The sequence below is a fragment of the Lissotriton helveticus genome, chromosome 1_1 (assembly GCF_964261635.1).
Source record: "Lissotriton helveticus chromosome 1_1, aLisHel1.1, whole genome shotgun sequence".
NCBI lineage: Eukaryota > Metazoa > Chordata > Amphibia > Caudata > Salamandridae > Lissotriton > Lissotriton helveticus.
In genome coordinates, this window is record NC_136057.1 from 1,998,780,499 (window position 1) to 1,998,795,587 (window position 15,089).

The 15,089-nt window shown below is 42.8% G+C and overlaps 1 protein-coding gene across 3 annotated transcripts in view; it reads right to left on the reverse strand.

Moving 5' to 3' along the window:
• Positions 1-15,089, reverse strand: part of LRRC39 (leucine rich repeat containing 39) — a 200,631-nt gene that overhangs the window by 53,790 nt on the left and 131,752 nt on the right. For all 3 annotated transcript variants that reach the window (XM_078644464.1, XM_078644470.1, XM_078644477.1), the window contains exon 6: positions 7,214-7,359. In XM_078644464.1, the coding sequence (XP_078500590.1) occupies positions 7,214-7,359 (146 nt within the window). The remainder of the gene's footprint in view (positions 1-7,213; positions 7,360-15,089) is intronic.

The window sequence follows — 15,089 nt, forward strand, 5'->3', positions numbered from 1 at the left end:
TTCTGGCAGCAGGTAGTGCGCCTGTTGCCATTATGAATAATTTTGTTAATATCAGTAAAATTATTGACTCCATATTTACAGGACGTAGGTCGGGTAATGCTGTACACAATAAGGGCTGGTTTGACCATGCCTGTACAGCGCTCCTTGCCCAACTCAAACAGGCCTTAACACTTAGACCGAGGGATCAGAACCAAGTTACACTCCTGAGACGTGACTATAAAAAGACACTCAAAAAGGAAGAGGGAGCTGCAATTGGAAGCGTGGGATAGTTTATCTCGTGTAGCAGAAACCTCTGATAGTTGTTTGTTTTGGTCCACGGTCAATTCGCCCTTTCTTAAGGACGATAAAGTCCCACATGTTGCATCTAATGTTAGTAGTGAGGTGTGGGTATCTCATTTTTCGGCCATATTTCATGCTGGTGGCCCAATTGAGGGAGAACAAAGTTGTTGGCCTATAGTCCCGTTGGGCATCTCCCTGGGAGAAGTTGAAAGTAGTATTGGGGCTAGCAAGGGAGGCAAGGCACAAGGGCCTGATGGAGTCCCCATTGATGTGTATAGGGCTGTTCCGCTACTGTGGGGACCTATTCTTACCTTGGTTCTTAACGCAGCTGTGACTACCCTGATTCTGCCTACATGGGGAGACTCCATTATTGTCCCTATTTATAAGAAGGGGGACAAGTCAGCAGCAAGTAACTATCGTCCAATTAGTCTGCTCGACTCATCGGTGAAAGTCATGAGCAGAGTGCTGCTGTCTAGGTTGGAAGTTTGGGCGGAGGAGAAGGGGATCCTTGCGAGCTCCCAGTATGGCTTTAGAAAGGGCCGAGGGACACTAGATCAGTGCCTGAATTTAGAACTCTTAATTGGCAAGTATACAAAGGCAAAGCCCGGTACCCTATATCTCTGTTTTGCCGATTTAAGCAGTGCATTTGATCTAGTAGACCATTCTATTCTATGGCCAGTCTTGCTAGAACTGGGTGTACCGGAGGCTATTATCTTTTTCCTAGCTAGACTCTATGAAAAGATGCAAGCCTGCCTGCGCTATGGGGTAAATGGAGAGTGCACCCCAAATTTTAATGTAAAGCGGGGAATTAGACAGGGCTGTGTTCTTGCCCCCTTGTTGTTTACTCTTTTTGTTAACGCTGTGGATTCCTTTTGAAAATAGTCAAGGCGGATGCTCCACAGGTTAATGGATCAGGCGTGCCAGTTCTGCTTTATGCAGATGATGCTGTGCTATTATCAAGGACCCCTATAGGTCTACAGCGCCTGATGGATAGGTTCTCTGATTTTATAAGAGAAAGAAAGTTGTTGATTAATAAGAGTAAAACACATATAATGATCTGTGGGGCCAAAAACAATAAAAAGCACGCCTTTTTTATTGAAGGGGTGAAAGTGCAGCAAGTGGAAACATTTTGCTACCTGGGTGTTACCTTTACGTGTACTGGTAGCTGGTCCCAAGAACTTTTAAATGTTAGGGCTAAGATGGCAAAGAGCGCCTATGGTATATTTAAATTCGCCTCCAAAATCGGCGATAGGCGGATCAGGGACATGTTGTTGATCTACAAGGCCAGGAGTGTCTCAATTGCGTTATATGGGGCAGGGCTATGGGGTTATACAAATGCAGGTTCTGTGCAGAGGGAAGACGATACTTTCCTTAAAAAACTTCTTTGCCTACCAACCTCAGCCCCAAACGAGTTGATCCATAGAGAATTGGGTGTCGCTTATTTAGGCGACCTCATCCTGCTGAGACCTCTGATGATATGGCGTGCGATTTGGCGGAAGGAAGAGACAGCTTTTAATCAAAACGTCATCAAGGACTGTCTAGATCTGGACAATTATATTAAGATACCTTGGCTCAAGTATGTTGTAGACAGTTTCCGGGATATTTTTGGGCTTAACATATTGGTAGAACCATGTTCTGTAGGAAACATCTCTAAATCAGATATGGAAAATACTTTTATGTTGTATAGAGCCCAGAAACGTCTAGCAGTTAACTGTCGCCTCACTACAGTCTACCTTTATAACAAATATATTGAAAGTGATGGATTCCAGTTATACTTGAACATGGTAACTAGACCCGCCCATAGGTTTGTTTTAACCAGACTCAGACTTGGTACGGCTCACGTTTTGGTGGCTTTTCCCCAACCAAAGAAGCACCCAGTTGGGCCGTGCCCATGTGATGGGCGTTCGAAGCAAAGCACCTTGCACTTTATGCTAATTTGTACTCTCTTTTTGAATGTCAGGGTGGCCTATTTGAAGCCAATTTTTGTAAAGTATGGTGTCTGAAATGTGGAGGACGCAATGAAGTTGATTTACAATGTGAATACCACGGACAAATGTTTTTATACAGCGACTTTTATATGTAAATCAATCCAGTTTAGAAATAGCATGATATTTTAAATATTTATTCCTTTTTTTCTTTAAACTGTACCTGTATTTTATTATGCATTTTGCTTGTGTGCTTTTATGGTCATCGTCTAACATGTACCGAATAAAGCTTCATGAAATGAAATGAATTACAGGGCAGATTTGAATTATGGTGGGAAAATACCAGAATTATCCGTTACAAGTATGTTGTGACATTCTCAGAATTTTCATTGCACAATTTTTGCTGTGGCAAACTGCTTTACGCAAAAAATGTTTCACCAATTATCTGTGATTCGCTTATGTTAGTTGTCCCTGTGTGAAAAAATTCTACGAGATACTTTTAAACTATAAGCGTAGATTCTAGAGGTTGGTGAGCCAAAAAATTAACAGCGAGTGCAAAGCCAAGCAAAGGGTCTGCTCTGTTTTTAGGAGCCCATGCATGAGCCAAGCTTAGCCTTAACACATTTTGGCATGTAAATCATGCATCAAACATCATGTTAACAATATTATAAAGTATCCTCAGAATTCAAAAAGGTTTATCCTTAGAAGCGATTCACCTTAGTACATCAGATTATATCTGTGCTTTGACTAGTATTTTTTTTAAGTTCAAATAAAGGTTTATTTAGAAATTAAAGGTATTGCAAAAAACAATACTTCATACAGGCAATCATTTACCGATGCATATCAAACAGAAAAGGATATTTAAGAATACTCTTAATATACAAAAATCTTCAAGGTAATAATAATATAACTTAAGGAATGATAGGAATACATTCAAAGGTTTATAGATATTGTAAATAGTAGTACATGTCAAAAAATATACAATTGAAAGGGTGTAATAGGAAGTGATAAATTGAGCACAATTATGTGAAAACAAACAGTAGGAAGTCAGGGAGGCTTGGTAACTTCTTGCATTAAAGGAACTGGTGAAGAAGTGTTCTCTGCTGTTGTATTCAGAAAATGCGTGAGAGGAGACCAGAGGTGTAATCTCTTCGTAGCTAAAGAGATAGGGTGGACAAGGGCTGTATCTAAACGATGGTTATGGCATACTGCATACCACCATGCTAAATAGGATAGTTTTGAAGAGTCTTTCCAATTTTTTTATATCTGTTGAAACGCTACAGCCAGTAGCAAGTCAATGAGTCTTAGTTGGGGTTGAGGTTCCCCCCATTCCGGTGATAAACTACCTAGGAAAAGGTTAGTAAGGGGAGGGGTGTGTTGGTATGAAAAATAATGTTGATCTGGTGCCAAACTTGTTTCCAAAATTTAAAAACATGTGTGCATGTAAATATCATGTGTTTGAAGTAAGCGTCACCTCGGGAGCATGTCCAACATGTGTTAGGATTTGTGTTGTGTATCTTGTTTAGGTAAAAAGGGGTGAAAAACAAACGATTGTAGATAAAGAAAAGTGTTTGTGTGTTGTACTGGCCGCTCTTGAAGATTTCCTGAGTTTCGTCCAAATGTAGTAATGGGCCAATCCACTTCCAGATCAGATTCCCATGAGAGTTCTACTTTAGTTTTCTGTCTATTATCGGGAGGTGTCATTAAACGAGAATAAATATTGGAGGCTTTGGGGTGTATGAGCAGGAGATTATGCCATGGGAATATGGGATGGGATTGTGAAGGGAGTGGAGTGGTGAGTTTCGCAAGTGTCTCAATTATTGCACTCGGCAAAGTCATAAATTTAGGTTTAAAGGAAGGAGGTAAGTGATAAAGAGATTGCATTTGTGTAAATTGAATAGGTAAGCCTTGGTCAAAAAATTGGTGCACCCAAAGTAGACCTTTATTCCTCCATACCTTCCAGTATATGGGTTCCCTTTAAAAAGGATCAATTTATTATGCCAAATTGTGGAGTTGAGAAAAGTTTCTGTGTTATGTGTAACTAAGTGAGGTGCAATAGATAATAGTTTAGTTGATTGCCTAATTATGGGAGTAGAGAGATTTTGTGGCTTCCGGGTAAAGGAAAGGTATTCCTGGAATGAGAAGGAGGTTAAAAATGAGAGTTCAAGATCCACCCAAAGAGGTCTAGTTTCAGATTGAGTAGTAATCCAATTTGACAGTTGTCTTAATTGGAAGGCTTTATGATAATTAGAGAAATGGGGAAAGTTAACCCCTCCTTCGGATTTTGGTCTAGTTAATTTCTGTAGCGCCATTCGTGATTTTTTAGCATTCCATAAAAATGAAGTTAGAATGGAATACATTTTTTGAAAGAAGTTGGATGGAATGGACGTTGGTATGTTAGAAAGGATGTATAAGACTATAGGTGTGAGCATCATTTTGATAGTGTCTAAGCGACCCTACCAAGATAAATGGAGGGGGTGCCATCTTGTAGTTAGTGATTTAAGTTTGGCAGAGCATTTATCAATGTTTAGAGAAATGGATGTTTTAATGGAGGAAGAGAACCAGATGCCGAGATATTTTATATGTTTAGAGTTCCAGGCGAAATTAGAGATCTTAAAATCTTCCCTGAAGGTGTATTTAGTTAAGGGTACAATCTCACATTTCCCTTTGTTCAATTTATAACCTGACACCAGCCCATAATTTTCCACTTCTTCTAGAAAGGCTGTGAGGAAAGACTGTGGTTGTGAGAGAAAAACTAGACTATATTCAGCGTATGCTGCTAGTTTAACTTGTTGAGGGGACTAGTATTATTAATAATGAGAGTTTTTAAACATGCACTGAGGAGCATTCCTGCTCTGCCCTGATGACCTCACTAGTAGGGAACTAAAATGTAAGTTGCTATTTGTACCTAACATGCGGCCTGGATTTTTACTATAGATGGAACAACATTATAGACTACTAAACCGTACACAATAGAAGTTTTTGACAGTACACATCATGAACCTTCGTATTTAAAGGTGCTCTTGTATGTGATAATGAACAAAAACATAGGCTCAGGGAAAGAAATTAACCAAGGATTACACAGTTTGGCCAAGCATGGGAGCCAGGATTGATACCAGCCAGATGTTCCAGTTTCACACTGTGCAATCATGCTACTAGATGGATACCTTTTTCTGACATCAAAGGTTACTACCTTGTCCGTAGTTCTTTGTGGATGAGATTAGAGCATGGGTGAGCGAATCTTGGCCAAAGACACACATGACCACTCCAAAATGTGCACAGACTATGTTAAAACCTATCTTTTTAAATAGGAATATGCTGCTGTAGTATCAGCACAGCAGCACCTCCTCATGACTCAGCACCAACTCAGCATGACTCAGCACCATCTCATTATCACACAGCACCACCTCAGCATCACCACAGCACCATCTCAGCATCCACACTGCACTGGCTCCTCATCAGTGCACCACCACCAGTGCAGCACCACCTCAGCATCAGCGCAGCATCACCTCAATATCAGCTCAGCACCATATCAGGAGCAGCAAAACACCACCTTTGTATCAGTGCCCCACCACCCGCGCAGCCCCACCTCAGCAGCAATTCAGCACCAATGCAGCACCACTTCAGCATGAGCATCAACTCAGCACCACCAGTGCAGCACCACCACCTCAGCATGACTCAGCACCACAGCATCACTTCGCACCACCTCAATGTCACTCAGCACCAATCAGCACCACCTCAGTATCACTCAGCATCACCTCCACACCAGCACATCACAACCTCAGAATTACTCAGGACCCCCTCTCTCTACCCTCGGAATCTGGCATCTGTTAATTCTCCCCCAAAGTCCATCTGCCGTTCATGTTGTAATTAACCCTGGGCGGTGAACTCCGGTCCGCTCGCGGAGTTTGCAGAGTTTTCACTCCGAGTTACTCGGAGCTCGCGGAATTCCCAAAAACTCTGTTCCGCGTTGCAGAGCGGAGTTTTTTTCCTCGCTTGTGTTCGTCAACGTCAAGTTGGCGACCGCAAGCAAAGAAAATAAATCTCCTGCAAGATTTTTCCTCGTTCGCGATCGTCAACATCAAGTTGGCGAGCGCGAGCGTGGAACATCCCAGCGAGATTTCTCAACGTGCGACAGCTCGCATTGAGAAACTGCCCGTTCGGGTTGAGAAATCTGCCACTCAAGTAAAAATCTACTCGAGCGGCTGAGAAGGAAAGCAGGGACCGCTGCACTGTGCATGGTGCTGTTCGCAATGATTGCACAGTGTGGACAAGCATCCGGCACGGTGCAATGACTGCGAAAAGGATTTTTCTATCGTACTCCACCACTTGCGGAGTTCTGCATAGTGTGGTGGAGTTTTTTTTTTCACTTTGCGGAGTACCACGTAGTGCAACTCCACAAACTCCACCCAGGGTTAGTTGTAATTCTGTTACTATTTTCCAACCTCCACTCTCCCATGGTTTATGTCTAACCCCACCAGCTAAAAAAAAGCTATAACAATCAAGCATTAGAACAGGCTGGAAGAAGTTGCCATCAGTGCATCGACAAAAAAGCTAGAGACATTTTTTATGTTAATTATTTTTGAATATGGTCGTTCATTTGTACATAATATCTTCCTGGTTATATATAAGGTAGCAAAAATGCTTATAACACTTTTTTATTATAACTTTTCAACATGCTGCACAGCAGCCACAAAGCTCTACAACATAGCTTAAAGACATTGCCAAAGCCAAAAGCTCTGTCTAAACACTTCTAAAGTCCCAAAGGCGAGACCTATTGGCTATGCCAATTCTTGTTTCCTTTGTACCTGTGCAGCATTTGTATGACCAGGTCACCCACAAGAAGAAACGGAGGGTAGAGAATAAGTCCTCCTTGGCCTGGTTGTTGTTCTTATGTTTTAAATACCTCTACCACCTTTCCAGCCATTATAAACATAGTTGGTCTATTTGGATCATTGGCAATGTACGTCTGCATTTTAGGGTATGGATCTATATATAAAAACATTTACCTATCAATAGAATCCGGCAGCTTCCGAATCTTGTTGCTTCCCATGTCTAACCATTCCAATGCTGGCATATTCAGTACTGCGTCGGGAATCGTTGTAAATTGGTTCATGCTCAAATCGAGGTGGTGAAGTTTCTTGAGGTCACTCAGCTAAAAAGAAAGAAAACCTGCATATGTTAGTTACTATGCAGTGCAGAGACTTATTGAAGATTCCTCCTCAAATTTTTAATTTTCCGAAGTCTATTTACATTATTAAATTGGATGAACGTATGAAAAGCCAAATTCTTCTGTAAGGTTTTGCTAAATAGCTTGGCTGATTGTGAAGAAAAAAGAGGTAATTCTCACCTCATTGGCCTCACCACCACGTCGCTGGGGCAACAGAGGCCCTACCTCTTTAACCCCAGCAGCAGCTAGCCTGTCTTGTTTAAAGATCCCTGTTGCCACCAGAGGGACTTTTTTCATTTTAATAAGGGTTTCCGCTGATGTGGCAGGAGCACTTTCGGCATAAAACTGTTGCCGGCTGACCCTCCATTGCATTGTAAGCTTGCTGACGAAGTTTATGTAGTTCTGAAACAAAGTAATACAATTATAGTTTGTTTCTAAAAACCAAAAACATGCCCTTAACTGGCTGGGGGTATCTCTCATTGGGTGAGGGACATTATTCTTTTTTTTTTGGTCTGGTGTTAGCAATATCTCTTGATTTTACTAAAGTATGTATAATATACTATCATATAATGCTTTAAGTCACATCTCTACATCCATTGGTCTGTTGTTGTGTCATTCACATTTTTCTTCTGCTGACTACAGCATATAGCATGGGGCAATGGGTCAGCCTACTAAAGCCTCTGGTTAACTTTAATATGAGTGACTGCATTTTACCCTCTTGCATGGGCACCTTCGCAGTTCCCTACAGTGCCAGTGTTTATGCTTTTACTTTATATTTACTTCAGTGTTTCTTTTGTGTGTAAAGCCTGATGTGATAGCAGTATGCTTCTGATGCACAGTTCATCTTTATCAGATTTCATCTCCTGCCTATGTGGTTGTAAATTCCTTTTGGAGTGTTTTGCTTTTCTAATGTTTTGCTTTTCTGACTGTTGCTATTTCACAGCATACTAAATTGTGTCAATTTGAACCTGTTCTCTATTAGGTTATCCTCTTTTTTTCTTTCTCTCCTTCTTTCTTCCTTTCTTTCCTAATGCTGTTCCTTCTTTCTTTCCTACCTTCTTTCTCTTTTCTTGCTTATTTTTTTTCCTTCTTTCCTTCTTGCTTTTTTCATTATTTTTTCTTTCTTTCCTTCTGTTTACTTTCCTTTTTTCTTTCTTTCTTTCCTTCTTTCTCTCGCCATTCCTCATTCTTGCCTTTCATTTCTTCTTCAATTTTCTCTATCCTCGCTTTGTTTCTTTCTCTTTCCTTCTCTCTTTCTTTCCCTCTTTCCTTTTCTTTGTTGTTTCACTTTCCTCTTTCTTTTTTCTTTCTTTGTCTCTTTCTCTAGCTCTCATTCACTTTTTCCTTCCTTCCTTCTTTCGCTGTCCTTCTTTCTTGTCTTTTTTCTTGCCTGCTTTCTTTCTCTCTTCCTTTCCTTCTTTAATTTTTTTTCCTTCTTTGGCAAGAGGTTAGAAGCCAGTGCTAGACTGATTGACTTTTTTAAGACTGTGTTAGCCAAGACCTTTTGATTTTTACAAAAATTTGGTGTATAACAACCAGACTTCTTCCAATTATGTGTGGATGGACTTATTAATTTTGTCTAACTTCACTACAAGGTATGGCATGCTGTACAATTTACGGCATGCTGTCCAGTATTGTGTTGTTTGAGACGAAACAAACGTTTTTGCCTGTAGATTTTTATTTAGATTGATTGGGCCCAACATATTCCCAAACAATACAATTATGCAAACACCATTACAAACAAAACAAAAATTGCCTGAAGGCTGATGGCCAACACCAGACCTATTAGATTTGAGAATGCGTGTCTTTCTTCCGGACCTCCAAGACTTACATGGTGGTGGCAAAGAGGGAAATAACTATCAGAACCACAACTCTAATTCCGTGGGCCTTCTGATGCTGTGTAGCCAGCAGCCCTGAGGCAGCTGGGCCACAAGCAAAGGGTTTCTAACATCAGAAATAACTGAGGGTCAAACACCTTGGTATATATATATATATATATATATATATATATATATATATATATATATATATATATATATATATATATATATATATATATATTCATTAAAAGCAGAAGAAAAGGCCTGATATTATATGAATGGTGTAATGTCTATTTCTAACACATTCCAGTTATCACAACATAGTTTTTATAAGTTTTTATAATACCTTTATCAACTGGTTTGTGTCTAAAGGTGAAAAGCTCTGGACTCTGTCTCTGAGGACTCGGCTCCAAAATAATCAAAGGGCACTTGTCTATATGTAGGTAAAGTCATTGCCTGCCATCTACCATCAAAACAGGGTCAGTGAAGATGGCAGAGCCTGCAAGGAAAGGGTAGACTGTAAATTATACATAACCATTCTGTTGCCAGCTGCACTTCAAGACAAGAACTTTTCAGAAGGTGGTAAACAGCCATACACCTCACAATGATATCAACTACCATCCAAATGCATACCTCACAGCTAAGCATGTTGACCTATGCATGTGCCATATCCTTGCAACTGACATGCCACCTGCATGAGTGTAGTCGAGAACACCTCATTGACGGATCTCCAGCTGCAAAGTCAGACACCTCACAGCCAAGCTTGCTGATGGTCATGATCCCAGACTCCCACTCTGACACAGAGTTGACAACAGGCAGCTGATTTTGTCTCTCAATCTACCACCCCAATGTTGAAACCAATATATAACAGCATTGTAAACACTCACAGATTCTGGCATTCCAATTGTATTCACTGACTAGCACTGTAGCTACCACAGAAGATGGGCACTGGGCTAATGGTGAAGCGGGATGAATCCTTTTAAAAGGCAGAAGAAGTAATAATCAGTGTTTTCCTAGATTGCTTAATAACTCCACATTTCATAAGCCTTGGCCAAACATGAAAAGAACTTCTGACCAAAAACACAATATACACAGTACTGATAAGTAAAACACAGTCCACACCATTTCTTTGGGTACAATCATAAATGGAGAGGCAACAATCGTAAAAAAAGTTTAGACAAAGACGATTCTTGGGCCTTCAATGTTGAAGTCAAATCTTTCTTTAATGTGTCCATTCATGCAAGCGCAGCCAACGCGTTTCACCTTAAAGAAGGCTTCATCAGGGCTCTGAGAGACTTCATGGTTTTACAGCCGAAGTCTTATTATTTTCTTTTATGTAATGCAGTTACAGATAAGAGAACCTTTTAATTCGCTAAGCCACACCTTGCCTCGTGTTAGGCTAAAATTATAAGTGGACGTATTCCAGATTTGCACGGTTCTCTCAGGAGGCGATGGTAGGTTCACCATACAGAATCGCCTCTATTATCCCTCTATTCAGAGAGAGTTGTGCGCATAGAAGAGCTGTGTAATGGCCCTGAGGCTCATTGTGTCTCCTCTACATCCTGCATGCTGCCCAGACATGTTCGTTGTGTCTGCCAAGATACGGCAAGACATGTCTCTTCTATGCGTAGGACGTAGAGGCCCACTATTGGACCTGCATCCAGCCTCAGAGCTCCCAGCAGCAGTTGGGCAGCAGACTTATTATCGAGGTGGGAATTCCACACTGCTCGAAGCCCCGCATCCCTCCTCGGCCTCCGGGCTGCTGGAAGATGGCCGGCATGTCTCTCTGGGCTTGGGCGCTCCACTTCAGGTACTCTCTTCACTAATATCAGGGACAGGATCACGCATCAACTTTCTCCTTATCTGCTGGATACTATTGAGGGCTCCATCTCCTACTTTGACTGAGCACCGCCCAGCCTGCTCGTGTCTCCAGGCCCTGATAATTTTCCCGGGTGTGGTGGGGGTCCCAATATACCTGAATATCAGCGGATGCTATTGCGTCCACCTCCTGAAGTCTCTTGCACATAAATAGATCATCCATAAACACTGTACTGACTGCAATGAACTTACCTGCATTTCCCTTAGCAATGCCTGGTTCCGAAGATACTCTATCCGCAGAGGACGGTGCTGCTGCTTGTCACCTGGTCCACTCTCTCCCTGCGGGCACTGCAGTCTAAGTAATCTCGACTCTCCTCGGTCCACCTGCCGTCTTTTTGGCGCCATCAGTTGCCATGCACAACCTCGCAAATATGTGGAGGCAGGATGCACACCAGTCGAAGCTTTCCTATGAGGGTAAGAGGCGAACTGGTCATTCTGGCCGAGACCCAGCTCAGGACGACCTACCTGACAATGCTGGGAATGCGGAAGAACGAGACGACGATCAGAAAGAAATCCTAGTTGATATAAAATCCAGTTTACGTGCCATTAATGCTAAGCTAGATCTCATGGCGAATCGACTTGATTGAATGAAAGAGAGAGTCGATAAACGTAAAGACAGGATATAAAGCCTGGAAACAAGGATCACGCCACATCTCCTGTGCATGGATAAAATGCTGAAGCTTATCAAATGCAAACGCAAAGACATAGAAGTGTGATCAAGGCTCAGTAACATAAAAATATTGGCATTCCAAAATCCACAAATATCGAGAGAATGGAAGACTATGTGGAAACCATGGTTCCTGAACTCTTCAGGAAGCATTTTCCCCTTTATTTATTGTTAAAAGAGCGAACCGCACTATGGCTCCCAGGTCCCCCCCAGGTCCAACCCCAGACCTATTGTGGCACGCTTGCTCAACTACAAGGCTCGAGACACTGTGCTACGCCAAGCCAGGGAACAAAGAGACATACAATTCCAAGGAAACAGACTATCATTCTACCTGGACTTTCTACCTTCCGTACAGGCAGCGCATAGAGAATTCCTCCCTGGTAAAAGAGAGCTGCAAAAAGTCTACGCTACCTACGCCCTTTTATATACTGCCAAACTGTGCATCACACATGGGGGCAAACCGCATCACTTCACAGACCCAAAATCTACTCTCAAGTTCGCTAATTGCCTTGCAAAAGAGTCTGCATCGAAACAGACTTCGTCACATGTCAGACAGGAGGATAAAATGGGTGATATTGAATAACTCTGCCACTTTATTTAGGACACATCACCATCAACTGCAGACCCCTTTGTGGTATCTAGGGTGCGTCTGATGGCTCCCTTCTCTGGGGCCCCTGCCGGCACTAACTGACTTGTTACATCTTCCACTTGGCCGCAGGAAAAATCAACTGGGTGCACTTGCCGCTTCGGACACACAGTCCGGCTTGGATTGGGGAGTTTTCTAGGCTAGCCTACATCGATGATTGCCACACAAAATGTTTACCTGGAGTTCGGGAACAGAGAGGGCGGTGGGGCGCTGAATTGGATGACTGAGGTAACCCTTCTATCCAGAACCCTATCTGATCACGCTCTTGTCCTGATTGTATTTGCATTCCCGCCGGCTGTACCATGCGCGTTTATGTGGCGGCTCCCACCCAACGCTTTCCGCTGTACTTTATTCCAACCAAAAGTGCATACGTATATCCTAAAGTTTTTTTAACACAATAGAAACTCTGTCTCCTCCCCTTCGGTATTTTGGGAAGCCTTTAAGGTTGTGATTTGGAGAGTGTGCCTCACCAAACAGGCGGGAGTCCTTAAGGCAATCCAAACACGACTGGCCACTCTGGAGGGTCAACTTCGGTTGCTCGAATTAGACCATCGGCAGGCTAACTCCCCCTCTGCCATTGAACACAATTTCGGGAAACCCACAGTGAATATAATGAAGAGGCGGCACGTAGGTATGGCGAGAGAGACCGACCTGGGAAAACTCTAGCACGCATGCTCTGACGGCCTTTGAATATGTAGTAGAGCTACGCGACGAGCATCAGGAGCGACACAATGCACCTGAAGATCTGCTTCGCACTATGACATCTTACTATGTCGACCTCTATAGCACTAAGGATACTACTTGCACAATCAAGATTCAACACTACATGGACACACTACAACTACTCTTGCTCGATCACTCATGTCGGGAGTTTCTCTACGCCCCCTTTGCTGAGGATGAGATCAGGCGAGTTATACAGGGTCTAGCTAGCAACAAGGCACCGGGCCTAGATGGCCTGACTGCCTCTTTCTATAAAGAATTTGCCCCCTTGCTCATACCACACTTACAGGCCATGTTTGAGGCTTCTGTTTAAGCCGGTGAGCTTCCCCCTCCCTCTGCGAGGCTGTTATTGTCGCTATACTCAAGCTGGACTAATCGGCCAATCATTGAGATTTCTACCGGCCGTTATCTATGATTAACATTGATAATAAGATTCTTGCTAAATTACTGGCCAATCCTCTACTTGTGCTTCTACACGACATTGTGCGCCCAGATTAAACAGGCTTTGTGCTCGGTCCGTCCACTGAGCACAATCTGCGCACCCTCTTTTACGTGATTCACAGCATACAGACTGACATTGCTGCTCATGCTGCTCTACTTGATGCCACAAAGGCGTTTGATTCTCTGGATTGGCCATACATATTCTTCCTTCTTGCTTGTCTAGGCGTAAGCCCCACATTTGTCCGCCTCATCCAACTATCATACACAGCCCCTACAGCCAGATTTTGCCTTAACGGCATGTTATCCGATCCATTCCCGGTAACAAGATGCACCTGTCAGGGTTGCCCCCTATCGCCTATCCTATTCGGAATAGTTATGGAAGCCCTGGCGGCAAAACTGCGTCAACATCACATGCACCAGGGTTTACATTTCACATTGCGCAACCTCATTGTAAGTATGTATTCAGATGATATCGCTCTATACATTTGCAATCCGCAAACTAATCTTGATCCCATCACACAGGTAATTATAGGGTTTGGTGGCTACTCTGGCATATGTATCGACTGGGCCAAATCCATATGTATCACCTGGGCCAAATCCACACTGTTTCCTTTTACAGGCGCCACCTCTCTAGTGTCGTCGGTATTACCATTGCATTGGGTGCAAGAGCCAGTACGCTACCTGGAAATTTGGCTAAGAAGAGAAGTTGAGGAATTATGGAGGGTAAACTTTGGGAGAGCCAAGACATTGCTCGAAGAGAAAATTCGAACATGGAACAGACTCCCTTTCTCCTTAACTGGACGTTTGGCGATAGCCAAGAAGATAGTACTTCCCAAATTTCTTTATCTTTTTAATAATGTGCCCATCCCCCTCACTGCCTCTTTCTTCAAGTTCCTGCGCTCCAATCTTACATCCCTTGCTTGGGCCGGTAAGCAACCTCCAATAGAGTGGGAAATACTGAATCTCCCCTTCTATCAGGGGGGCCTGGGTGCACCTGACCAGCACCTCTATGCGTTATTAGCTCAGGCTCACTATCTATTCTAATTGGCTATATCCAATAAGGGTCCAATTCCACATGGCAGCGGAGGCGGATGCCACCTCTCCCTGTCCACTAAATACTGTACTTTATGAGCACTATAGACGTCCTTGGAAGATAATAAACATAGTGGAATGCATGTGCTGGGCCTGGGATGGCACGCGCAGACGCACTAAACTCACCGTTCTATATGCCCCATCAATACCGCTAGGTCAGAATCTATTACTTACCACACTACAAGCCACCCTCACCAGAAAATGTGCACAACAGAGAAGCCTGCTCACTTTTGCAGACCTATACTTGGAGGGCCGCTTCATTCCCCTCTTTGTTCCCACTGATTAATCCAACGTTACTGTGCTTGACATATCAACAAATACGAGCCGTATGCCTAACAGTCCATGCTACTTTCCCTGAAACGCTGCCACAACTAACAGCACCTCTCACAAACTAATCACCAGATTCAATAACATCATGCAAGATTCTGCCCTTATTTGCACCTCTAATGCA